This window comes from Sphaerodactylus townsendi, linkage group LG04, assembly GCF_021028975.2.
Source record: "Sphaerodactylus townsendi isolate TG3544 linkage group LG04, MPM_Stown_v2.3, whole genome shotgun sequence".
Taxonomy (NCBI): Eukaryota; Metazoa; Chordata; class Lepidosauria; order Squamata; family Sphaerodactylidae; genus Sphaerodactylus; species Sphaerodactylus townsendi.
The window spans coordinates 15,995,707-16,021,385 of NC_059428.1; the positions used below are offsets into that span (position 1 = coordinate 15,995,707).

Genomic DNA, 25,679 nt, shown 5'->3' on the forward strand with positions numbered 1-25,679 from the left:
CTTCACCCGCAAAAGACAGCGGTGCTTGGCTCACGAGCATCAGCTCGTTGACGTTATCTTTTAGAAAACTAGAGGGTTTCAGGAGGCAGCTGTGTTGATCTATGCGGGCAAATAGTTCTGATTAATTTCAACTGCCATCAGGGAATTTTTTTTATAAAGCGTTTTAATTATTCATTCCTAAATTATTGTTTCATGCATGTCTTAAATTATGTATGTTCGACGCCCTGAGCCCGGCCTTGGCCTGGAGAGGGTGAGGTATTAAATCCAATAAAACAAAATTAAAAAGCTCCAAATGACTCACCTACTTTCCCCAAAACACTTAGCGGCCTCCAGGAAAGGCATCAGTGGGTGTCATGGTGCCCATGAGCACCTGGCCCTGGGTGTCAGAGGAATAGGCGCACCCAAACCAGCCTTTCACTCAGCGGTGGGATCCAAAAAAATTTAGTAACAGGTTCCCATGGTGGTGGGATTCAAACTGGCGTAGCGCCAATGGGGCTGGGCAGGGCACGACAGGGGCGTGGCCGGGCATTCCGGGGGCGGGGCATTCTTGGGCGCAGCCGCTGCACCAGTCCTTGGGCAGGAAACGAATGCACGCAAGCGCAGGCTGCCATGAACACCGGTGCACCTCCTGCTAGACTGCTTCAAGTTCTGTGCACTACTGCTGCGAGGAGGGGGGTAACTAAGGCAAAAATAACGTGGCAAAATCACCAATTAGTAACCCCCTCTTGGCCCACACAAATAATTAGTAGCCTACTCTCGGGAACCTGTGAGAACCTGCTGGATCCCACCTCTGCTTTCACTGCCCCACTCGCCTGCACCTTTGGAGTCTGCCACAGTAAGAGGCAGCAATGATGGCGTGCTGGGGTGACCCCTCTTCCTCCTTCCTTCTTCCATGCATGGGCCATTGGGTGGGGTCTTTTTCTGGGGCTGTTTTTGCCCCTCACCCCCCAGTTAGGATTGCCTGGTCACAGCTGCTACCCAAATGTGCAGCAAGCTCTGAGAGCCTCTGGAGAGTGGAAATTAATATACCAGCACAAACCTACATTTTCCCTGCATTCCCTCTCATCAATTGGTAGTTGCCAACTCCCTGAAGGGGGGGGAAAAGTCCTGTCCCTTTAACAGAGGCTTAGCAGCAGTGGTGGGATCCAAAAATTTTAGTAACAGGTTCCCATGGTGGTGGGATTCAAACTGTGGCGTAGCGCCAATGGGACTGGGCGGGGCACGACGGGGGCGTTGTCAGGCATTCCAGGGACAGGGCAATGCTGGGCGGGGCTGTGGCAAGGACGCAGCCACTGCGCCGGTCCTTGGGCAGGAAACAAATGCACGCAGGCGCAGGCTGCCACGCACAATAATTAGTAACCTACTCTCGGGAACCTGCAAGAACCTGCTGGATCCCACCTCTGGAGATAGGTGAGGCCAAGAGAGCTCAGAAGAACTGTGACTAGCCCAAGGTCACCCAGCTGGCGTGTGTGGGAGTGTACAGGCTAATCTGAATTCCCCAGATAAGCCTCCACAGCTCAGGCGGCAGAGCTGGGAATCAAACCCGGTTCCTCCAGATTAGAATGCACCTGCTCTTAACCACTACGCCACTGCTGCTCCTTTCAGATTGTACTCACAAGGAACATATTCTCCTCCTTCCCTCTGCTTCACTCTGAATGTAAAAAACAATGGCTGCGCCACTGCTGAGAGGAGGGGCGTCACTAAGGCAAAAATCGCGTGGCAAAATCACCCATTAGTAACCCCCTCTCGGCACACGCAAATAATTACTCTCGGGAACCTGTGAGAACCTGCTGGATCCCACCTCTGCTTAGCAGGATGTTTATTTTCACTTTCCTTACTTCCATGCCAGCTTCACCTGCCCATTTCCAAATCTCAGACCTTTGTGAAAGAGATAGGACGTTTTTCTTCTGGCCTGTTGGCAATCCTAGACAAATCAGAACTGGTAAATTTCGTCTCTAAATTTCTCTTTGGGTGAAATGTAGCAGCCAATGCAGACCAAAATTGTGCCCCTGTATGAAATTATCTAAAACGTGCATTGCACACCTGCTGGATTCTTCAAGCCAGGGCATAGAGCTGGTTATTGCGCACAACGCTTATTGAACCAATTAATCAGGAACCTCTTCAGGCATTTGAGGAGCTAATGTCTTGACACAACGGATCCGTGCCTTGTCTACATCTTGTCATAACTGCATCTCAAACTTCCTTCTCTCGACTCTGTACATTTGGCATGTTTAGGAAGAAGTTATTCTCTTGTTTAGGTGGAATGGCTTTCATCTTTTGCTGGGGCTGAAGAATCTCTGCTAACCACAGCTGAAAAAAATGTAAATGTGAGTTCCATCTTTTGGTTCCCAAACCTGTTTTACTCCGATCTTTTTGGAAATAGTACCGTCCAAAAGTGTCCAAATTCCATTTGGAAATAATAGTGAGCCTTTTTGTGTTTTACAAAGGTGCCAACCGCAACTCTGGGAGTAGTAAAACTGCACAGGCATCAAAGAGTTAAATATTGTACACACAGCAGCGACACACCACTGATCTCTCTCTCACACACACACCCACACACCCACACACATACATGCAAGACCTGCTGAGAAAGAGTCAGCATGGCTTTTGCAGAGGCAAATCCTGTCTTACAAACTTACTAGAGTTCTTTGAGGGTGTAAACAGGCATGTGGACGGGGGTGAACCGGTGGACATTGTCTACTTGGATTTCCAAAAGGCTTTTGACAAAGTTCCTCACCAGAGACTGTTGAGAAAACTCAGCAATGAAGGAATAAGAGGGGAAGTCCTCCTATGGATTAAAAACTGGTTGAAAAACAGGAAACAAAGAGTGGGTGTAAATGGGAAGTTCTCACAATGGAGAGATGTCGGGAGTGGTGTCCCCCAAGGATCCGTTTTGGGACCAGTGCTCTTTAACCTATTCATAAATGACCTGGAAGTAGGGGTGGGTGAAGCTGTGGGCAGGGCTAAGTTTGCAGGATGATACCTCAAATTATGTAGGGTGGTGAGAACCACTAAAAGGGATTGCTAAGAGCTCCAAGCCGACCTTTGATAAATTAGGTGAGTGGGCCTTCATCGTGAAATGGCAATGTGAAGTTCAATGTAGCTAAATGTAAAAGTGATGCACATAGGGCAAAAATCCAAACTTCAAAAAAATCCAAACTTCACATTACACGCTTACAGGGTCAGTGCTATCAGTCACAGACCAGGAAAGGGATTTAGGCGTCTTAGTTGATAGTTCCATGGGAATGTCAACTCAATGCATGGCAGCTGTGAAAAAGGCAAACTCTATGCTGGGGACATCATTAGAAAAGGAATTCGATAATAAAACTGCAAAGATTGTCATGCCCCTTTATATAAAGCAGTGGTGCGATCAAGACTTGGGAGGTACTGTACGTCCAGTTCCTGGTCGCCGCATCTCAAAAAAAAAGCGATATTGGAGGAGATAGAAAAAAGTGCAGAGAAAGGCAACAAGGATGATTGAGGGGACTGGAGCACCTTCCGCTATGAGGAGAGGCTGCAGCCAGCTTGGGACCTCCTTTAGTTTGGAGAGGAGGTGGCTGAGGGGAGGATATGATTTGACAGTCTACAAAATTATGCATGGGGTATGAAAAATGTTGACAGCATTTTTTTCTCTCTTTCTCACAATACTAGAACCAGGGGCATTCATTGAAAATGCTGGGGAAGAATTAGGATTCAATAAAAGGAAACATCTCTTTCTTCAACGCTAACGTGTGATTGGTGTGCTTGGAATATGCTTCCACAGGAGGTGGTGGATGGCCACTAACCTGGATAGCTTTAAAAGGGGCTTGGACAGATTTATGGAGAAGTCGATTTATGGCTACCAATCTTGATCCTCTTTGATCTGAGATTGCAAATGCCTTAACAGACCAGGTGATCGGGAGCAACTGCCGCAGAAGGCCATTGCGTTCACATCCTACATGTGAGCTCCCAAAGGCACCTGGTGGGCCACTGCGAGTAGCAGAGAGCTGGACTAGATGGACTTTGGTCTGATCCAGCTGGCTTGTTCTTATGTTCTTATGTTCTAATGTTCTTATGCATGTATGCATGCATACATATCGGTGTGGCATTTTAAAAATTCTGAAACAATACAGTCACAGAGCCCATAATGTTAATTTGGTTTTCGCCCTCATTTTCAAGGTTAAGCGTCAGTTTGATTTCCACACTGCCAGTCAGTATATTGTGGAACATGAATAATGTTTTATTGTTTATTTCTTTAAAACTTTTATTCACCACCTTTCTTCCTTTGTGAAACTCTAGGCAGCTCCCAATAGAAAGAAAACAACTGTAAAAACGTAATGAAAACAATACAAATAAAACAACAATGATAAAAAATACATAAAAGGCCACAATTTGAATACTCCAGTTAAGATTGTCAATAAATAATAATAAGCTGGTTTTTATGCCGCACTTTTCCTCAACCTTTAAGGCATCTCAGAGCAGCGTAAAATTGCCTTCACTTCCTCTCCCCACAACAGACATCTTGTGAAGCAGGTGGGGCTGAGAGAGTTTTGAGAGAACTGTGACTAGCTCAAGGTCACCCAGCAGACTTCATATGGAGGAGTGTGGAAACAAATCCAATTAATCGGATTCCGCAACTCACATAAACGAGGAGGGAATCAAACCCAGTTGTCCAAATTGGAGTTTGCTGCTTCTAATCACTACACCATGCTGAATCAGTTTAATATAGTCCAAACTAAAACTGTCTTCAATTACCTCCCGAAGATCAAAAGGGTAGGCCAGGTGCACCTCCGTAAGGAGTTCCATAATCATGAGGCTGCCATTAAAAAGGCCCTGTCTCATGTGTCCATCAGACAAGATATAAGCATAAAAACAAATACAGGAAGAAATGGGTGAATGAATGGCTCCAATTGTTCTCTTAGTGATAAATAGCTAAAAATGATTTTTCTGGATGACCAATGTTACAGGAGAAAACAAAGGGGGGGAATATTACTCATTTATTGTAATAAGGGGGACATTGAACTTGTCTTAGTCTGCTGATAGTTGTCTTGCTGGTGTATTACGGAAGGTTTACGAATCGTTATAGATAGTGAATAGTAGTGGATATAGTAAATAGGAATTTTTTGTAAATATTTGTGCGATTAATAACAATATGTAAAGTTTTAATATTATAATATAATAATCTATATTTAGTAAGGATTGTTAAATTGTCATATATTTATGCTGTGTAACAGCTTGATTATTGATGTATATGTCAGTGATCTTTGGTTGGAAATAAATTTATTTTGGGGGAAAAAAAGATTCTTTGATTGGTGGAACAGTCAGGAGGTCCTCTCCCTGGGATCTCAATTTCTGGGCAACAACATATGGGAGATTATCCCTGCTCCAAAGCAATGTAGATCTTTAAACATCAAACTAGCATCTTAAATCAGACTCAGGAGATGACTGGTAGCCAGTGAAACAGCTGTAGGATAAGGGCCATAGGTTCCCGCTAGCTGGCCCCAACAAGCAGTCTAGCCACAGAATTCTGCAACAGCTATAGCTTCCGAACACTCTTCAAGGCTAGCCCTAAGTAGATCACATTGCAGTAGTTAAGTCTAGATGAAAGTAGGCCATGAATCATTATGGCTAGAGTTGACTGAACTAGGAACAGACACAGTTGATGTACCATCTGAAGCCAGTTGATAGCACTCCAAGTTACTGTAGACACCTGGTTTTCTAAGGTGACTGCTATGTCGAGGCTCATTCCCAAGTTGCAAACCTGGCTTTTTGAGGAGGAGGAGGAGGAGAAGAAGAAGAAGAAGAAGAAGAAGAAGAAGAAGAAGAAGAAGAAGAAGAAGAAGAAGAAGAAGAAGAAGAAGAAGAAGAAGAAGAAGAAGAAGAAGAAGAAGAAGAAGAGGAGGAGGAGGAGGAGGAGGAGGAGGAGGAGGAGGAGGAGTTTGGATTTCTCTCCTGTAAGGAGATCCAAGGTGGCCTACCAGCTCCTTTCTCTTCCCCTCCCCACAACAGACACCTTGTGAGGCTGGTGGGGCTGACAGAGTTCCAAAGAACTGTGACTAGCCCAAGGTCACCCAGGAGGAATGTAGGAGTGTGGAAACACATCTGGTTCACCAGATAAGCCTTAGCCACTCAGGTGTAGGAGTGGGGAATCCAACCTGGTTCTCCAGATTAGAATCCACTTGCTCTTAACCACTATACCCTGCTGGCTCTCTATCCAAGGCAAGGTTTCTTTTATGGAGGGATGCTTGACTTGGCTTGTCCTTGAAAAAGCGTTCATCACGAACCCTCTGAAAAAGCCAATTACTTGAAAGGAATTTGGACCGTAGATCCCATTTCTCTTCGCATGCCGCTTAACAACAGCTATTTGCTTCTGCCGTAATACAGTTAGATGTCTTTATACCTTGCTCCGCCAAGAATTATGGTAATCTCTCCCATTTCCCTTACAAGACTGCAATGCAATATTTCTTCAATGTTTCAACTGAAATAATTTCCGCGGGTCCCTTTGTAACTCTCTGGAAATCTCATCCTTTTCATCACTGCATGCGCACTAAAAAAAAAAAATCAGGCATCTGGCTGATGTCCCATCTTTGGGACAGGTACATCTTTCCAATTTCGTATTCATTCTGATAATGAGGAGCCTCCTTTTGTGAATGTTTGCGGTGGGATAATCATTTATATCTTTTTTTTTTTTTTAGGTTGGAGAGACAATCTGCAGCGGTTTTATTTTTCTCTCCTATTTCCCCCTTCTACTTCTAATTTCACTTATGAACGGGGGGAAAAAGCAATCTTTATATTTCACACCTTTTATGAGGTAGTGTCAATCTGCATTGTAAAATACTAAAATGGTCCATGAAGGAGGCAATCTAAAAATTTGGTGGCAAATGACTGTGCGGTCTTTAGTCACAGAGGGGCAAGGCAGGTAATGGTTGACCGCATTTTTTTAGCTCATCCTTCCTCCAAGGAGGTGAAGATGATAAAAAAAATCCATGGCTTTCCCTCAGAGGCATATCTAGGGAAAATAGAGCCCAGGGCAAAATCTGAGGCTCATTCCGCACATGCAGAATAATGCACTTTCAAACTGCTTTCAGCGCTCTTTGAAGCTGTGCGGAACAGCAAAATCCACTTGCAAACAGTTATGAAAGTGGTTTGAAAATGCATTATTTTGCGTGTGCGGAAGGGGCCTGAGTTTTCTGCCCCCCTCCCTGCTCCATTTTTTCTAGATACAGGGGACAGGTAGAGAGATTGAGCGATCTCACGGAGGAGCACAAGGTTGGCTACAGCACCCAGGTCTACCGCCTGAAAGCTGACAAGGCACCCAGGACTACCGACTGAAGCCAGCAAGCGCCCACTGTCCCCCCACATGATTAGATGGGATGCGCCCGGGGACATGTGACACATGTCCCCATAGGCAGTACGCCCCTGCTCTACCTTCCCTATTGATCCTCACAACAACCCTGTGAGGTAGATGGGTCTGAGAGAGAAAGTAACTGGTCCAAGGTCACCCAGCAAGTTTCAGTAGCAAATTTTGAACCCAGATCTCCCTGTTTTTAGTCTAACTGACTAGGCACTACACCACACACAGGCTGACATCAAATTAAATCATAATTCTGGAGTGGATGTGTGTGAGAGAGAGATGGAGAGACAGTGTGCATCAGGGAAATGCACTGGAACTGTTTTTGGTTCATTTTGTAAAATGAGAATTTGTCTTTATTTTACACATCTAAATAGCACATACATAGAAAGATAAAGAAAAGATTCCAATCTTGTCCCCCCCCTATAATATCACATGAAAAGAAAAGAAAAAAACACCAAATACCTACACATATATATGGTGACTTCCAGCTACCTCTCTAAGGATCTAAGCATAAATCTAACTCTGTGCTTATAATTAATATCTACAATTTTTTTCACTTTTAGGCCTTCTTATAAAGTTGTCAATTCAATATGCTGTTTTCATTTAGGTCTCAAATCCTGCTGTTTCTCTGTTTATATATGTCTTCAATAAGTAGTCTTCAAAGGATTTCCAGCCTTTCAGAAAATTGTCCTTATTCTTGTCTCTGATAACCACTGTCAGCGTTGCCGTCTCTGCATACTCTGTGACTTTCAAGATCCAGTCTTGTTTTGTTGGAATTTTGTTGTCCCTCCATTTGTATGCATATAAAATCTTTGCTCCAGTTGTCATATACGTTAAAAAGTGTTCTATATTGATCAGTTTTGGTTCATTGAGCTGATATGAACCTGATCAATACCCAGATGAAGGAGTGCTGGAAGCAGAGTGACTAACCGCCTGGTAGGTTTCCGGGGCACTCTGGGGCATTCCAGGGCGTAGCGGGGGCAGGTGGGGATGTGGCAGGGGCGCGGGGCGCACGCATGCCCCGGACGCAATTCCCCCTCACTCCGCCCCTGCTAAAACAAGACCAACTGTTTGTTGAAATAGATTTATTTGTCTAACAAATCTTGCAATCGATGGGGGCGGGGGGGGCGACCTGGAAGTGAGGCAGACAAGCAGCTGGGCACCTCATTGAATGTAAACAAGGAAACACGAGGAGACTCCTCTGTGGAGTGAAGAGTGTCGCGGAAAGCGCTCCATGCAAAATGGGCCTAACTGAGCCCTGACTATTCCAGGAGACTAAACCAGCTCTCATAGATATCCGGGTGGAAGAAGAAGAAGAAGAGTTTGGATTTATATCCCCCCTTTCTCTCCTGCAGGAGACTCAAAGGGGCTTACAATCTCCTTGCCTTTCCCCCCTCACAACAAACACCCTGTGAGGTAGGTGAGGCTGAGAGAGCTCCGAGAAGCTGTGACTAGCCCAAGGTCACCCAGCTGGCGTGTGTGGGAGTGCACAGGCTAATCTGAATTCCCCAGATAAGCCTCCACAGCTCAGGCGGCAGAGCTGGGAATCAAACCCGGTTCCTCCAGATTAGATACACGAGCTCTTAACCTCCTACGCCACGGCTGCTCCTATTCCATTCCAGAATGTTCCATTGCAGTATAGATGCAGTAAATAAACCAGAGTGGTACTATGTAAACAAAAGCTGCTTGGGACAGTGAGAAGTGGAATCAGAACAGATGGAACCGAAAAGGTGGGACAATTCTGCCTGATGCCACATTTTTCCTACAACCCCCCCCCCCAAATAGAGACCCCCTGTCTTATTTCTCAGTAGTTTGGTGTTGCTGCTTTCAAGTTGTATAGCAGGCCAGCCTTAAGTTGCCCGCTCTGAGCTGGGAAAATACCTGGAGATTTTTGGGGTGGATGATGAGGTGAGTAGGTTGGTGGAGAAGAGGGACTTCAGAGTATAGTGCCATAGAGTCCCCTTTCCAAAACAGCCATTTTTGCCAGGAAAATTGATCTCTGTCATATGGTCACTAGTTGTAATCTCCAGCTCAGAGGTGGGATCCAGCAGGTTCTCACCAGTTCCCGAGAGTGGGTTACTAATTATTTGTGTGTGCCGAGAGGGGGTTACTAATTGGGTCCACTTTTCCGCCTCCATGCCCTCGCCTCCCCGAGAGGCATACTGCCTTTGAACGTGAAGGTTCCATATAGCAATGGTGACTAATAATGTCACTCCCTGAACTGGGTTAATCCCTTTCAGGTACTGCAATTCATTGATTCTCAGCCTTTCTTCCCTTTTATCTCACCAGTCTCTATCAAAGAACCTGTGTGTTTCACCATTGCTGTGTTTAGATTTGTGAGTTGGGGCATTTTCTATAATGGGATGATGATTTAGAAATGACCTGGTGCAAAAAAATGTTGGGGGGTCGTGGTGGGGTGGCTGCCCATGGGGGGGCATCCAACTCAGGTTTTGCCCAGGGCTCAGGTTTGCCTAGGTACGCCTCCGCCCCCTTTGCTGAGGGGGTGGGGCTGGCGAGGGAACCTGTTACTAAAATTTTTGGATCCCACCACTGCTCCAGCTGCCACCTGGAGACTGGCAACCATAAGCCAGCCTCTTCTACTGTTGTGTGTGTACATGCCATCAAGCTGTGGTGGATACACATTCTAGATTACCTTCAGTTCCCACTCTGGCAAGCTGAGATACGGGGATAATAGCACTGGCTGACCTTGCAGGGCTGCAGTGAGGGTTTCTAACAGTAATATTAGCGGATCCCCTTGAACCCTGCACATGTTGTGCAAATGCTCAATGCCGTCGTTGTGCTGTGACAAGAGTTCACAGAGGACAACCACGGAGAAACAATTTTCCCGTACGAAGCGAACAGCATCTTTCAGATCCTCATTTTGAAAGTTCAGGCTCACGCTGCGAAAGCCGTAATTCTGAATTATGGGGCATTCATTCAGGGATCTCCAAATGAGCTCGGCGCACAAAGGCGGCTAACTAACTACCCAGGTGTCTTTTGAATATTTGCTGTTTTTCAAGCTCCCTACCAATTAATTACCACTTATGCTGTATGAAAACTGCGTCCTTAAAATGGAGTGGGGAGAAACACCCTTCCCGATCCATCACGGCAAAGAAAGCCATCCTCTTGAATACACCAGCTTCCTATGGGTCTCCGAGGGGCTTCGAGTCTCTACTGCTTGCAGCGGTTTTTATTAGGTACCCAGTCATCGGCAATGCTTCCCTGCTTCGCAGCTACATGGCTATGGGCAATCTGGTGGTGTCTTAAAAGAAACACTCCTTTTCTGGCATTATGACGCAATGCTGGAGGGGCCAGCGCCGCAGAGGAGAGAAAGCAGAAGATGGTCAGACTAGCATGGTGCAGGTTAAGGTACGGACTGTGGTTCGGTGGAAATGCCTCCGCTTGGTATACATTTTTTTTATTGTATCATTTGAATTTTACAGTTTATAGTAATTTCCTTCTACATACATTTTCAAACAATACTTTTTCCCCTTTTCTCCCTCCCCCCATTACTTCTTCTTCATAGTTTTGTCACACAAACAGCAGTAAGTTCGTTCTCTGTAGCCTCTTCTCCCATATTTCTTCATTGACTCGAGCTTCTTTCATCCAGTCCACGTATATTATCCATATCTTCAAATTTTCATTCTGTTTATCTTGCCACATCTTATTTTTGGTTAGTATAACAAAGATATCAAGTGTCACTTGTTCCCAGATATATTCTAACCCTTTCTGAAGTGTCCATTTTTTCTTTCCTTTCCAGCCCAAGGCTATTGTTGCATGGGCTGCTTTAATCATTATTTTATGCATATAACTATATTGTTTATCCACCCTTCTGTCTTCCGCTTGGTATACAGAGCATCACAGATTCAAGCATTTAATTATTCCCCGTAATCTCTTTCTACATAGCATTTTAGTCAGGAGCAGCAGCAGTGGCGTAGGAGGTTAAGAGCTCGTGTATCTAATCTGGAGGAACTGGGTTTGATTCCCAGCTCTGCCGCCTGAGCTGTGGAGGCTTATCTGGGGAATTCAGATTAGCTTGTACACTCCCACACACACCAACTGGGTGACCTTGGGCTAGTCGGAGCTCTCAGCCCCACCCACCTCACAGGGTGTTTGTTGTGAGGGGGGAAGGGCAAGGAGATTGTAAGCCCCTTTGAGTCTCCTGCAGGAGAGAAAGGGGGGATATAAATCCAAACTCTTCTTCTTCTTCTTCCATGGTGGTGGAAAGTCACAGCCGACTAAGGTTTCAAGGCAATGTTACCACACCCTGGGTTTAGGCACCATGGAGCCAACACCAAAAAATAATTAAAAGAAAAACTTTTATTTTAAACTGACAAGGATTCATTCAGCAGAGGAGCAAAGAACGAACAAGCAAAAAATAAAAAAGACAACCCCTTTCATAGAGTTTCAAACAGTTACATCGAATCAGAAATTATTCGTCACAATAATAATCCATTCCCATCAAGATTCTTCTCCGGAGGCTCTCTGGCACCTCTCAGACATCAATCATCCCGGAATGCAAACATCATGTGATAGATACTTGTCTCAGATGCTTCTTTGCACGTCTGGTCATCCTGCCCTATATCATTCCTGGGGAGGGAGTACGTGAAACATTTTACGGAGCTGTTGGAAAAGTATTGAGCTTGTGTTGTTTTTTTTCTATGTCTCTTAGTCAAAACTTTAACACATTCAGTATTACCAAGTAATGTGCCCTTTCTTGGCCTTTGATAAGACATTTTAGTGTTTATGCCAAATATGTCCTGAGCTGTTATCTCTTTTATTCTGGGCCCACAGGAATGTCTGCAAGGTAGGCTTTTTCATGTTTAACAGAGGAACCATTTTATGTGTCTGAAATCAAACTTATATGTCTGTCTAAGGCAGTGGTGGTGAACCTATGGCACGGGTGCCAGAGGTGGCACTCAGAGCCCTCTCTGTGGGCACGTGCAGAGTGCCCCCCCCTCACATCTAGGCTGGCCTGGGCTGCTGGGCTCGATTATTAGCATTAAACCTAAGACCTAGTTTTGGGGAAGCAGTGTAGGTAACCCTGTTAAGCGCTGTTAAACCCCACTGATTTTCATGCGAAGAACTAAAGCGTGATCCTTTACCTAAGTTCGGTTGCTGGCAATGGGGCTTGCTTCTGAGTAAACCCTCCGAGGGTCATGATTCACCTGTTGGAAGAGTTGCTCGGTTGCTTCAAAGCAAAGCCACCAACTACTACCAAGCTTACTCCTGAGTAATGAACACCTTGGAGCCAACTGTTTTTTCCTAAACTAAAACCTCAGTATTCAGGTTAAATTGCGGTTGGCACTTTGCAATAAATAAGTGGATTTTGGGTTGCAATTTGGGCACTCGGTCTCAAAAAGGTTCGCCATTTATGGTCTAAGGATTACATTTCTCTAATTTCTACATTAAAGTCTATTTCTTACGGTCTGGTTACAGCAAGAGACTTCAGTGATGGTTTGCCATGGTAGCAACTCTGAATTTCCTTGATGGTCTCCCATCCAAATACTAACCAGAGCCAACCCTGCTTAGCTTCTGAGATCTGATGAGATTGGGCCAGCCTGGGCCATCCAGGTCAGGGCAATCCCACCACTTCTCCAGTTGAAAGAGTTAGGTAGGAGATGATGGGAAAGGCCTCAGCCTGAGACCCTGGAGAGCAGCTGCCAGCCTGAGTAGACAATCTTGAGAGATCAGTGCAGAGGTGGGATCCAGCAGGTTCTCACAGGTTCCCAAGAGTAGGTTACTAATTATTGGTGTGTGCCGAGAGGGGGTTACTAATTGGTGATTTTGCCACGTGATTTTTGCCTTAGTTACATTTCTCTTGGCCATGCTGGTAAGGGCTGATGGGAATTGTAGTTCCTGAACATCTGGAGAGCCACAGGTTCCCTACCCCTGGGCTGGACAAACTCAATCAAAGCCGACTTTAGCAAAGGAACGAACTTTAATGATTTATGTGGTCCTAACTACAGGGTGCTGGAACTGAGGATTCTTGTCCTCAGTTCCAGTATATGTAGGGTTTTCGAACGGGCTGTTCATGGCTGTGGTTGGTCCTTTTTCCCGCCTCCAGAGTATCGGCGGGGGCCAAGGGATTCTGGGGGATGTAGTCCTGACAGAGAGTGGATTATTTGACATTGTACCCCACGGAGATGCCTGTTGTCTCTAGGTTCCAGCCCTAGATCTCAAGGAGTTTCCCAACCTGGAGTTGGAAACCCAGTCCCCACATCCCTCTATGGTGCCTGGGAATGGGATTAGGGCTGGCAACCCTAGTTCTCCCTGTGGAGCAAATGGCTCCTCTAGTGGTACAGGATGCTTTTTAAAATGAACCCACTGTTTACAAATATTTTCTTGCTTACAGCCAGCTTCCCTTCCCTCATGCAGACCCTTGTGCTGTGGTGGCAATTACTGTCCAAGAAATGTTTTTTAAAGATCTGCAGAACAAATCAGAAGCTCTACCAAGCAAAGCTCCACCCACTTACTTTAAAATGTTTGGCAAGCGCCATGTTGACAACTCCTGTTTTATAATTTTCCAAATGAAGACGTAACACTGTTTTTTCAGGAGGAGTTTTATTATTTTGAATACACGGAAGAACTGGAATGTAACATTCTAACAACCATAACATGAGGCAACTTGTGATCTGTTCCAGCATTTTGAACGAACGCTTTCCTCTGACCCTTGAAAGCAGTGATACAGTTTGGAGGGGTAGAAAGCAGTCCTGTGAATGCCCTTATTGAGGTAGGCAAATCATCATGTACCCCAGCTGAAAAATGTAGAAGACTGAAGGGCAGACATTTCATGGTTTATTTGATGCTTCAGCAGAACCTGTGTCACAGGTGAAATGAAAAATTACAAGTCTCCGAACCAAGAAACATTTCATTCCCTGGTGAAAATCAGTTGCCGTATATAATTCTCAGGGAGGGGTCTCGAACTCAACTGAAACTGAGGAAACGTGTGGCTTTTTGAAAGCAGGCAGTAGGCATCACTACAAAATGGCCGCCACGAGGGACTGTGGGCTACAAAATGGCTGCCATGAGGGACTGTGGGCTAGGGTATCCAGGTAGTGGCTGGCACCTGGTGGGAAGGCTGTGGAGGGGGATATGGGGGAAAGTTATCTCTGGTGTCACCTCTGATAGAAAAGCACCCCAGAGGTTACATAGGTAGCTCTAGGAATTTCAAGAAACTCTGGTATTGCCAGAGAGCATCAAGCAATTCCTAGAGCGACTCTATGCCACTTCTGTTTTTTTAAAAACTGGAAGTGATATGGCACCATAGAGATCATCATGTGGTGAGGATATTTTTCTACCATTGCCACTCGGAGCAGTGGCAGGCAACAAGGGCAGAGGCTTGGAAATGCTACGCGATGCCAACCACAAAATGATGTTCTTCCATGAGGGAAATAGCTGTTTCCAAAGGAGTACTCTTTGCAGACCTTCAGATGGTTCCTCTTGGGGTCTTTCAGAGCATCTCTGGCTCCAGTGAGATGGAGAAAGGCCAGGATTGGCTCTTTACATTGGGGGAAAAAAGACTGAGTTCTGGAAAACAGTAGGGGGCACCCAAATGCCCAGAGGCAATACACTGGGAATCACTGCACCAAAACTTCAGCCCAAAACACACCTCCTTGGGAATTCTTTTCATCGAAATAAGAAGGACTTCGATTCCTAGTAATCCTAGGTAAGGTCAGGCCTCATGTGAGCGAGCAGATATTAAGGCTCGCCTTCCTCTAAGACAGGGGTAGGGTCTCCAGATGTTCAGGAACTACAGATGTTCTCCAGATGTTCAGGAACTACAATTCCCATTAGCCCCTACCAGCATGGCCAATTGGCCATGCTGACAGAGGCTGATGGGAATTGTAGTTCCTGAACATCTGGAGAGCCGCAGGTTCCCTACCCCTGCTCTAAGAGGACAGCAGCAGAGGAGATTTCTGAAGATGGAACGTTTATCATTTCTGCACATGCCTGTAAATAAAGAACCAACCAAGAGTTCTAGCATCACATATAGCCCCTCTGAGGAGCTTGGAAGAGAAGGTGAAAGCCCAATTCCTCACCCTATTGTCACCCGTCTCTGTTCTTGCATACAGGGAAAAAGGTCCCTTATTCTGATCTGCAACGACAATTTTATGTCTACTTTTTGTGGTGGTAAGCATGTGCCATATCATGAGACTCACCTAGTTGAAAACCTCTTCCACAGCAATTTTTGTTTAAATCCATGCAAAGCATAAACCTAGCACAGCAGGGAAAGGGCCAGGTTAGAACTGTTATCAGTAACATGCTAGATTTCTATGTGGAGGGGATATTTTTTTCACCGCAAAAGCAAGGCTTCAGAGTAAAAAAAAAATCCACTCAGATAAAGAGAAAATCAGTCTCCAATCAACAAGACCTGTTTGACGGCTCTGCATTAAATCCTTTTAATTAACAGCCAGAAATGTATCTAAAATGAGTAAAAAACACGGAGCTATAAAAACACCCTTCCAGCCATCTTATCCAGCAGAGGGGATTTTTTTGTGTGCAAACGTCTAGTCGTGGGACACCCCCTCAGCACGATGAACTGATACTGCATAGACAGCTAGTTAAAAACATGGCCTTAATGATGCTCTGAGTCAGGCGTTCTCACACAAATGTATTAACAGCCTTCCCAGATCTCGGTGGATTGTTCTGTGCACTTTTAGATCACACCCAGGGATTTCGGAGCTATACAAAATACACTCATGTCTCTGCAGTCATGTTCTGCCAGACAACACTGTATTTTTTATTCTGTTTTGCATTCTCCAGAGTCTCTGAAATCTTTCCCCAATCCCCCTTTCCCAAACAACTAGTTATACGCCACTTTCCTCTGCTTTCTCAATAAACTTCACTTTTTAGATTTAAGAGATCATGGTTTGCTCGCAGATTTCTCGGGGGGCAAAAGGATTGGATTATGTGTCAATGCCAGCTCTCATTTGAGTCAGGCTGCATGTTGAAGCTACACGGGGAGCGTTTTTGCATTACAGTGAGAGGGAGGAAATGGGTCTGTCAGATTCTCCTGAAGATCTTCAAATGACAGGCATGGTGGTATCTTCCCGTAGCAAGGGTGGGCTTAGTGCTTCAGGCCCCTTCCGCACATGCAGAATAATACACTTTCAATCCACTTTCACAATGTTTGCAAGTGGATTTTGCTGTTCCGCACAGTAAAACCCAGCTGCAAAGTCCATTGAAAGTGGATTGAAAGTGCATTATTCTGCATGTGCGGAAGGGACCGCAGGGTAAGCAACAGCCCAACATCTTCAGGCAGGCTGAGGAAGCAAGATCCTCCACCTCTGTCCTGCCCCACAGAACCACCATGACAACTGGGCTTACAATTGGTGGATGCTCTGGGGCTATGCTCAAACAGCCCTGACAGATAGTTTGCTCAAAAGGAAGTCAGTTCTCTTCTCCCCCCCCCCCTTCTCAATTCCTTCTGAATTTCAAGTTGTAGAGGTTGTGGCAATAAAGAAGAGAAGAAGAAGAAGAAGAGTTTGGATTTATATCCCCCTTTCTCTCCTGTAGGAGACTCAAAGGGGCTTACAACCTCCTTGCCCTTCCCCCCTCATAACAAACACCCTGTGAGGTAGGTGGGGCTGAGAGAGCTCCGAGAAGCTGTGACTAGCCCAAGGTCACCCAGCTGGCTTGTGTGGGAGTGTACAGGCTAATCTGAATTCCCCAGATAAGCCTCCACAGCTCAGGCGGCAGAGTTGGGAATCAAACCCGGTTCCTCCAGATTAGATACACGAGCTCTTAACCTCCTACGCCACTGCTGCTCCTAAAGCCACTCATATAACAGAGCCCTGTACCTATTTACACAGCCTCAAAGTGATTAAATGGTTCTGGTCCCCCCACCCCCTCAAGTGAATTGATGGGGAGTGGTTCTGAGAATATGGAGAAGCTCCTGTTTTGAGGGGAGGGATGGCCGTTCTGGGAGAGGCAGCCATATCGAAGCAAGGCAGAGGTGCTTTAGAAAGCAGGCATGCTCGAGACGTGCTACGGACTTCAGCTCTGAAGAAGGCACACGGAGACACCCAGTCTGAAGAGCAGTTGGTAACCAAATGGAGAAAGTTAACCAAAGGAGATCAGACTCTAAACAACAATCTGAAGCTATTTAGATATTTCTGCCTGACTTTTTAACATCACGAAGGCAAGCTGTAGATCTAGGGAAAGAGAAGAAGAGGAGTTTGGATTTATATCCCTCTTTTCTCCTGTAAGGAGACTCAAAGGGGCTTACAAACTCCTTTCCCCTTCCTCTCCCCATAACAGACAGCTTGTGAGGCAGGTGGGGCTGAGAGAGTCCTGAGAGAAGTGTGATTAGTCCAAGGTTGCCCAACTGGAATGTAAGAGTGCGGAAACACATCTGGTTCACCAGATAAGTCTCTGCCAGTCAGGTGGAGGAGCAGTGAATCAAACCCAGTTCTGCAGATTAGAGTCCACCTGCTCTTAACCACTACTCCATGCTGGCTCTCAGAGGATGTGTTTATACCTGTTTCGTTTTCTCTGACCAGATGGTTGTAGTCTTTCGCTTATGTTTTTAATTGATGTTATACACACATTGCTTTTTTTTCTTTAAGATAAAACTTCCTTTTCCAGTAAAACTGGAATTACTTGATCTTTGCAACATAAAGACTTTGTAACAAAAAGCCTTGTGTTTTGGCTCACGCTTAGCAGAGTATAGAAGAGAAGCCTACTTGGGAAGATCTCTTAACAGGTGAGATTGCCAAAGATTCCCTGTTCCTTCAAGGTGGCTGAACAGAGGATTGCAATTGCTAGGGTGGCCTGAAGGTGGCAGTGGTGAGTAAAGCGTAGATGTAAAGGAACGAGAGAGATCATGCCGAAGGAGTCAGTTTCTCATTGGGGTCTGTCTACTCTAACCCCTTGAAATATTGGCATAAAAACACCTTGAGATCTAACCCAAGCCATTTTAGTATTTGTGTTTTGGTTGGCTCTTACGGCCCAGGGGACAATTCCCTGTGATAGAAATGAAGGTCTGAAGCAGTGGTGGCGAACCTATGGCATGGGTGCCAGAGGTGGCACTCAGAGCTCTTTCTGTGGGCACGTGTGCACAGAGTTCGTCATGGGGTGTGTGTGTGGAAAATCACCCCCCCCACACACACACACACATCTAGGCTGGCCTGGGCATGATCCTTTACCTGGGAGTAAGCTCGGTTGCTGGCAATGGGGCTTGCTTCTGAGTAAACCCTCCTAGGGTCGTGATTCACCCATTTGAAGTGTTGCACGGTTGCTTCAAAGCAAAGCCACCGACTACCACCAAGCTTACTCCCGAGTAACACACGCCTCGGAGTCAACTGTTTTTTCGAAACTAAAACCTCAGTATTCAGGTTAAATTGCTGTGTTGGCACTTTGCGATAAGTGGGTTTTGGGTTGCAATTTGGGCACTCGGTCTCGAAAAGGTTCGCCATCACTGGTCCGAAGTGTTGTTTGAGAACACATGCAGTATACTCAGTGCCAGGATTTCATCCATTTTTCCAGTTAAATCAGAACTGAGGAATGACAGGCAGAACCAAGCTAAATTCCAAAACGATGAAGGAATGGGCTGGAGGAAATCACCACCAGCAGCATTTTAGAGCATATGAAAGAAGATACTTGGGAGTTATCTCCCATGCTTCCGCTTTTTTTAAAAAACCTGATTAACTTTTTGTGGCGGGTTTTCTGGGCTGTGTGGCCGTGGTCTGGTAGGTCTTGTTCCTAACTTTTTGCCCACATTTGTGGCTGGCATCTTCAGAGGTGTATCCATCTTCAGAGGTGTATCCTTCAGAGGTGGGATCCAAAAATTTTAGTAACAGGTTCCCATGGTGGTGAGATTCAAACTGTGGCGTAGCGCCAATGGGGTTGCCACGCACGCCGGTGCGCCTCCTGCTAGACTGCTTCAAGTTCTGCGCACTACTGCTGAGTGGAGGGCAAAAATCACATGGCAAAATTACCAATTAGTAACCCCCTCTCGGCACACACAAATAATTAGTAACCTACTCTCGGGAACCTGTGAGAACCTGCTGGATCCCACCTCTGGGTGTATCACAGAGGGAAGTCTGTTACACACTGTGTCTAGTGAGAAGGGAATGTTTAGTGGGGTATATATTGTCCATGTCCAAGTGTGGGGAGCCAATCAGTATGTGTTTGGGTGGAACTTGCTATGCAAAGGTGTGGTTGAGTGCACTGTATTGCAGGTGGGGTTATCAATCCATTGACATTTGTAATCGCATTTGCATTCCCTAGAGCACCAGCAGTATTGGTGAATGCAAATCCTGCGTTTGGGTGGAGTCCATTGTCCATGAACTTAGCATGCCCTTGGCCTTTGACAATGCGCTGATTAACTTTGTCTAGAACTGATGATCTACATTATCTCCCCCATCTTTACCCATAGACAATTGGCATAAAAACACAAATGCTTTGATTGAAAGACTGCACAAACAAGGAATCTTCATGGCAATTGAAAGACGGCACAACAAATGGCCATTGTCTTGAAATTCCTTTATGTACAGGGTGTTTTTTTTTAATTTTCCCAGTTCATCTAGAAGGCAGGCAGCCCACACTATGCGGACCACAAATGACTGGATCAATAATCTAAGGTAATGGTGTCTTAGGCTTGTCTTTAAGACAGGCCTGCCGGTTCTTGAGGGAATTGTCTAACAGCCAATGATATGGCCGGGATTTACATTCCTTATAAGTGTGCTGCAGTGCAAAAAAATATATCCCGCCCCTTCTTGTAAAAAACAACAACAATCCCTAGAAAAATATTGCAAATAACTCTGCCGCAGATCTTGCCTCTGAAATTGCCAGGAATAGCCAGCTGTTTGCTTTCCGCGAGCATCCCTTTACTGGAGATGTTTCAGTGGAATGCCCTCAGAAAGCAAATTGTGACGTCTCTCTCGAAAGGTTGACCACAATACACGGCGAGAGTTCAGATGTCCACAACATCTTCTGTGGGAGTACCGAGGTTGAACAGCGGCCATTCATTGAAGCGGCCCAGACAATTACCTTCCAATACTCGCAGAAAAACTCTTCCACGACCAGACTAAATCTGGATATATTTTTTTCCAACCCTGTATTCAGAAGAGCTGCAAATTTCCAGATCTCGGTTTGCGCTGGGGAGCAGCCGTATCTGGGCTGGTGCGCCAGGGTGGAAATTTTCTTTTACCAGATATTTGCTCAGTTCCTGTGTCCGCAAACAGCTTGAAAATCGCTTAGGGTCTAAAGCAAGCTGAGCAGCTGGCGAGCTTGTTGGAATTCAAGTGGGGTTTAACAACATCCGGCTCAACGGGCTGCATTGGATCGCTCTCGCTAGCGATGATATGTTTCACCAGACACCTGGACGCTTCGTCAATGTTTATGTTCTCCTGCAGGTTGAAAACAAACAAGCAAATGGCATTAATGATTCAAATATTTGTTTTGAAACAACCACCACTACTGTATGCATGGATTTGCATGCTCTAAACTCACTTGCTCCCTCTTGCAACACACAAACACAATTCATACAACGCATGTGTAATCCATGCCATTTTAGTATTTGTGTTTTGGTTGGATCTTAGGGCCCAGGGGCAAGAGCTCAATGAGCATGTGCAGTTGGGGAGCTTGCTTCCATATTAAGAACATAAGACAGAGCCTGCTGGATCAGACCAGAGTCCATCTAGTCCAGCACTCTGCTACTCGCAGTGGCCCACCAGGTGCCTTTGGGAGCTGACATGCAGGATGTGAAAGCAATGGCCTGCTGCTGCTGCTGCTGCTCCCGAGCACTTGGTCTGCTAAGGCATTTGCAATCTGAGATCAAGGAGGATCAAGATTGGTAGCCGTAGATCGACTTCTCCTCCATAAATCAGTCCAAGCCCCTTTTAAAGCTATCCAGGTTAGTGGCCATCACCACCAACCGCAGTGTCCTACTCTCCTGAGCTCATCCAGCCTGCAACAGAAAAAGGAAAACTCACAGCTTAATTGAGAGAATTGCTTATTTTTTTACAGATATGTGGTGGGTCCAATAAGAGAAAAAAGTTTATTAGAATTCCCCCAATGGAACAGAAGCGTTTATTAGGTTGTTAGTTATGTTATGCTCCTGATCCGGCTTGCAACAGGAGAAGGAAGGCTCGAAGCTTAATTGAGGGAATTGCTTTTTTTTTTCCAGACCCAAGTTGAAGAAAGACCTTCAGCAGCTAAAACCTACGCAAAAGAACAGATGGGATAAAGAAGCCCTGAATCATAGGTGTCAAACTCAGGTCCTCCAGGTGTTCATGGACTACGATTCTCATCAGCCCATGCCAGCAGGGCCAATTGGCTATGCTAGCAGGGGCTGCTGGGAATTGCAGTCCATGAACATCTGGAGGGCCTGAGTTTGACACCCATGGCCGGCCTGAATTGTTAATTGTTTGGATTTTCTTACTTTTCTTTATTTACTGGGTACTGTTAGGTGGATTCCGCATGGGCCAAAAACAGCAGTGTGAAAATGGTGTGTTGGTAGCAACAGTGTGTGTTTTAAAACAGCAATTGTACAAAGAAAGGGTTTACACCCCTTGCTGCACCCTTTTCCACACACCCTTTTCACACCTCTTCACCCCACCACTGGCATTTTTTGGTCCGGTGCGATGAACTGTCTCCCCAGTGGAAACTGCAGTTAGAATGTTTTAAGTGCTTTTCTTGAAAGGCACTGAAGATTTTGTATAATTGTGCTCTACATGTATTTTTCAAGTGCATACTTTGACACTCGAGTCACTACATCAAAAAGGTTGTTAATAATACAATTTGTAAGTAATAGTGCCAACTCTGACCCAAGCTAGCCTGATTTTATCAGATCTCAGAAGCTAAGCAGAGTTGGCCTTGGTTCGTACTAGAATGGAAGGCCACCAAAGTACACCAAAATTGCTTTACAGAGGAAGGCAATGGCAAGTCACCTCTTGCCTTGAAACCAATTGACAGCACTTAACATACATTAATATCAATAATTTCATAGCAAAAGAGCATATGACATTGTTATAGAAGTTTATAAGGGTGACACTTATGAATGGTTTCACTCTACCAGCTTGGCCTAAAGAAGAAGAGAGGAGTTTTGGATTTATATCCCCCCTTTCTCTCCTGCAGGATACTCAAAGGGGCTTACAATCTCCTTGCCCTTCCCCCCTCACAACAAACACCCTGTGAGGTAGGTGGGGCTGAGAGAGCTCCGAGAAGCTGTGACTAGCCCAAGGTCACCCAGCTGGCGTGTGTGGGAGTTCACAGGCTAAACTGAATTCCCCAGATAAGCCTCCACAGCTCAGGCGGCAGAGCGGGGAATCAAACCCGGTTCCTCCAGATTAGATACATGAGCTCTTAACCTCCTACGCCACTGCTGCTCCCTAAAGAGGAATGGCTACAGGAACCCAAACCAATGACAAAGGGAATAGTATCGCTTCTTTCGGAATCTGCTCAGAGGACTATAATTGTTGGGGAAAGCGCCCACCAGGGCTTGAAAAGCTGAACTCCCCACCTAGACAAAGGGAGAGGACGGATGTTAAGAAGGTAACATGGTGGGAGGCGGGGAAACAGAAAAAGAACGAAGCACTCAGACGTTCCAAGTGTTGATTGAGGTTAGGGTGGATTTGATTTAAATCAAATCAGTTGAAATAACAACTTACACCATGCTCAGTGTTGTTTGCTCTGCTGTGAGGGTGTCTCTGGAAAAAAAGGGTGATTGGTGTTTGGAATATGCTGCCACAGGAGGTGGTGATGGCCACTAACCTGGATAGCTTTAAAAAGGGCTTGGACAGATTGATGGAGGAGAAGTCGATCTCTGGCTCCCAATCTTGATCCTCCTTGATCTCAGATTGCAAATGCCTTAGCAGACCAGGTGCTCGGGAGCAGCAGCAGCAGCAGAAGGCCATTGCTTTCACATCCTGCACGTGAGCTCCCAAAGGCACCTGGTGGGCCATTGCGAGTAGCAGAGTGCTGGAATAGATGGACTCTGGCCTGATCTGGCAGGCTAGTTCTTATGTTCTTAAGGGTGCCTCTGTCCCAACCCCATGACATACCTGAGATCCTTCGAGGAGTCATGTTAAGGGAACACCCACATCTAAAGATCGTGCTTGTTACCAATGAGCCACAAGCTCTCCCTGCAAATGCTCGAACTGACAACAATCAGGTATTCACTGCTGAGGTAGCAACATTTCACTATGGAATTTAACAAGACAGAATGTTGGCACCACTCTGAGAACAGGCAACGACGATTTCCAAACTCCAAGCAAGAGCTGAAGTCTGTCACACGCCGTTCGGAACAGAGTGGCAAATTCCTCTGGCTTACGAGAAGTTATTTCTAGGGAGCTGCACAATGTGGATCGAGCAAACAAGGGAAGTATTAAATGCCACCCTCTCAGCTCTGGCTAAGATGAAGGAGGAAGACCAGTCAGATTCTCAACACTTCAGAAGTCGAGGTTAGATTGGGCAATCACAGAGTGGCAACCAAAAGGAGCAGCAGTGGTGTAGGAGGTTAAGAGCAGGTGTACTCTAATCTGGAGGAACCGGGTTTGATTCCCCGCTCTGCTGCCTGAGCTGTGGAGGCTTATCTGGGGAATTCAGATTAGCCTGTACACTCCCACACACGCCAGCTGGGTGACCTTGGGCTAGTCACAGCTTCTCGGAGCTCTCTCAGCCCCACCCACCTCACAGGGTGTTTGTTGTGAGGGGGGAAAGGGCAAGGAGATTGTAAGGGGGGGTATAAATCCAAACTCTTCTTCTTCTTCAATAGGAGGGCTATGGCCAGGGATGGGGGTGGGGGGAGAGACAACACCAGCTGCAGCATCACATCATTTCCCTGTTAAAAAAAGGAATGACATGGGCAGCTCTAGGAATTACTTTACACTCTGCGTCGTCTATGTAAAACCATAGGGGTCTCAGAAATTCCTAGAGCTACCCTTTGTCACTTCCACTTTTTATTTTTTTTACCAGAAGTGATATGACGCCGTCATGGGAGGAGGCATTTTTCTCCTGCAGCTGCAGGAGTGTAGGGCAGGGGATTCCTCCCCCCACACCCCAAACAGGGAGCTTGGAAGGCCTAGTCTAAATTAGACAGGTGCCAAGCCGTCTCCACAAAGTTGGATTTCCAGAGGAATCACCAACTACTGGCACAAACTGAAGATAATCTAGGCAGCCCCTTTTTGAGGCATCTTTGACTAGGGCATGATGGCGAACCTTTTCGAGACCTAGTGCCCAAATTGCAACCCAAAACCCACTTATTTGTTGCAAAGTGCCAACACGGCAATTTAACCTGAATACTGAGGTTTTTGTATGGAAAAAAACGGTTGGCTCCGAGATGTGCGTTACTCGGGAATAAGCTTGGTGGTAGTCGGTGGCTTTGCTTTGAAGCAACCGTGCAACTCTTCCAACAGGCGAATCACGACCCTCAGAAGCAAGCCCCATTGCCAGCAACCGAGGCACCCGTTAGTAATACTTTACTTTACTCCCAGGTAAAGAATCACACTTTAATTCTGCGCATGAAAATCAGTGGGGTTTGACAGTGCTTAACAGGGTTACCTAATTCCCCAAAACTAGGTCGTAGGTTTAATGATAATAATTGAGCCCAGTGGCCCAGGCCAGCCTAGATGTGGGGGTGGGGGTGACTCTGCGCGTATCTGGCACAGAGAGGGTTTCCTCTGGAGGTGCAATTCCTCTGGCACCCGTGCTATAGAGTTGTACCACTGGACTAGGGTCATCTCTACACAGGTTATGTGCCGCAGTTCAGTGTTGTTGGGAAATGCGTTTCCCCCCCCCCCCCTTCTGCTTCTCCATAACATCACAGTGCCTTCAGTTTTCCCAGCTATTCTCTGAAGGTTTGCGGAAGACTGCAGTCAAACCTGGATGGTTGCTGGTGAATGGGAAAATCTGGATCTTCCCATCCACATTGCAGCTGTGTTCCTGGGTACCTTGCCCCTGCAACAGTCATTTCCTTCCCCCACCATCAGAGGTGGATTTTAAAAAAAAACATTGCACAGGAAGTCACTTTTACGATAAAACTTTTGCCCAAATACCAGAGTCCTGAGTGGCCTGTGCCATAATGATGTCACTTCCGGTGCACACCAAAAATGACACTGCTCTGTTGCCAGGGACATAGGACTAGGCCAGTGATGGCGAACCTATGGCATGGGTGCCAGAGGTGGCACTTGGAGCCCTCTCTGTGGGCACGCACACACAGAGTTTGTCATGTGGGGAGCGGAAAATCACCCCCCCCCCCCACACACACACACACATCTAGGCTGGCCTGGGCCACTGAGCACAACATGCACGCACCACGGTGAGCAGGGAGGACTCGGCTGGCAGACCTGGTGCCTGTGCTCCAGGTAGCTGCTGCCCAAGGGTGCGGGGACACAGAGGA

General features: G+C 46.1%; 2 protein-coding genes across 2 annotated transcripts in view; both read right to left on the reverse strand.

The window, feature by feature from the left end:
• The window catches only part of LOC125431442 (dipeptidyl peptidase 1-like), a 269,788-nt gene that overhangs the window by 184,031 nt on the left and 60,078 nt on the right, over nt 1-25,679 (reverse strand). The window lies entirely within an intron of this gene.
• The window catches only part of RAB38 (RAB38, member RAS oncogene family), a 37,644-nt gene continuing 31,517 nt past the window's right edge, over nt 19,553-25,679 (reverse strand). Inside the window, exon 3 of the mRNA XM_048494218.1 lies at nt 19,553-20,688. Coding sequence (XP_048350175.1) covers nt 20,536-20,688 — 153 coding nt within the window. The 3' untranslated portion in view covers nt 19,553-20,535. The remainder of the gene's footprint in view (nt 20,689-25,679) is intronic.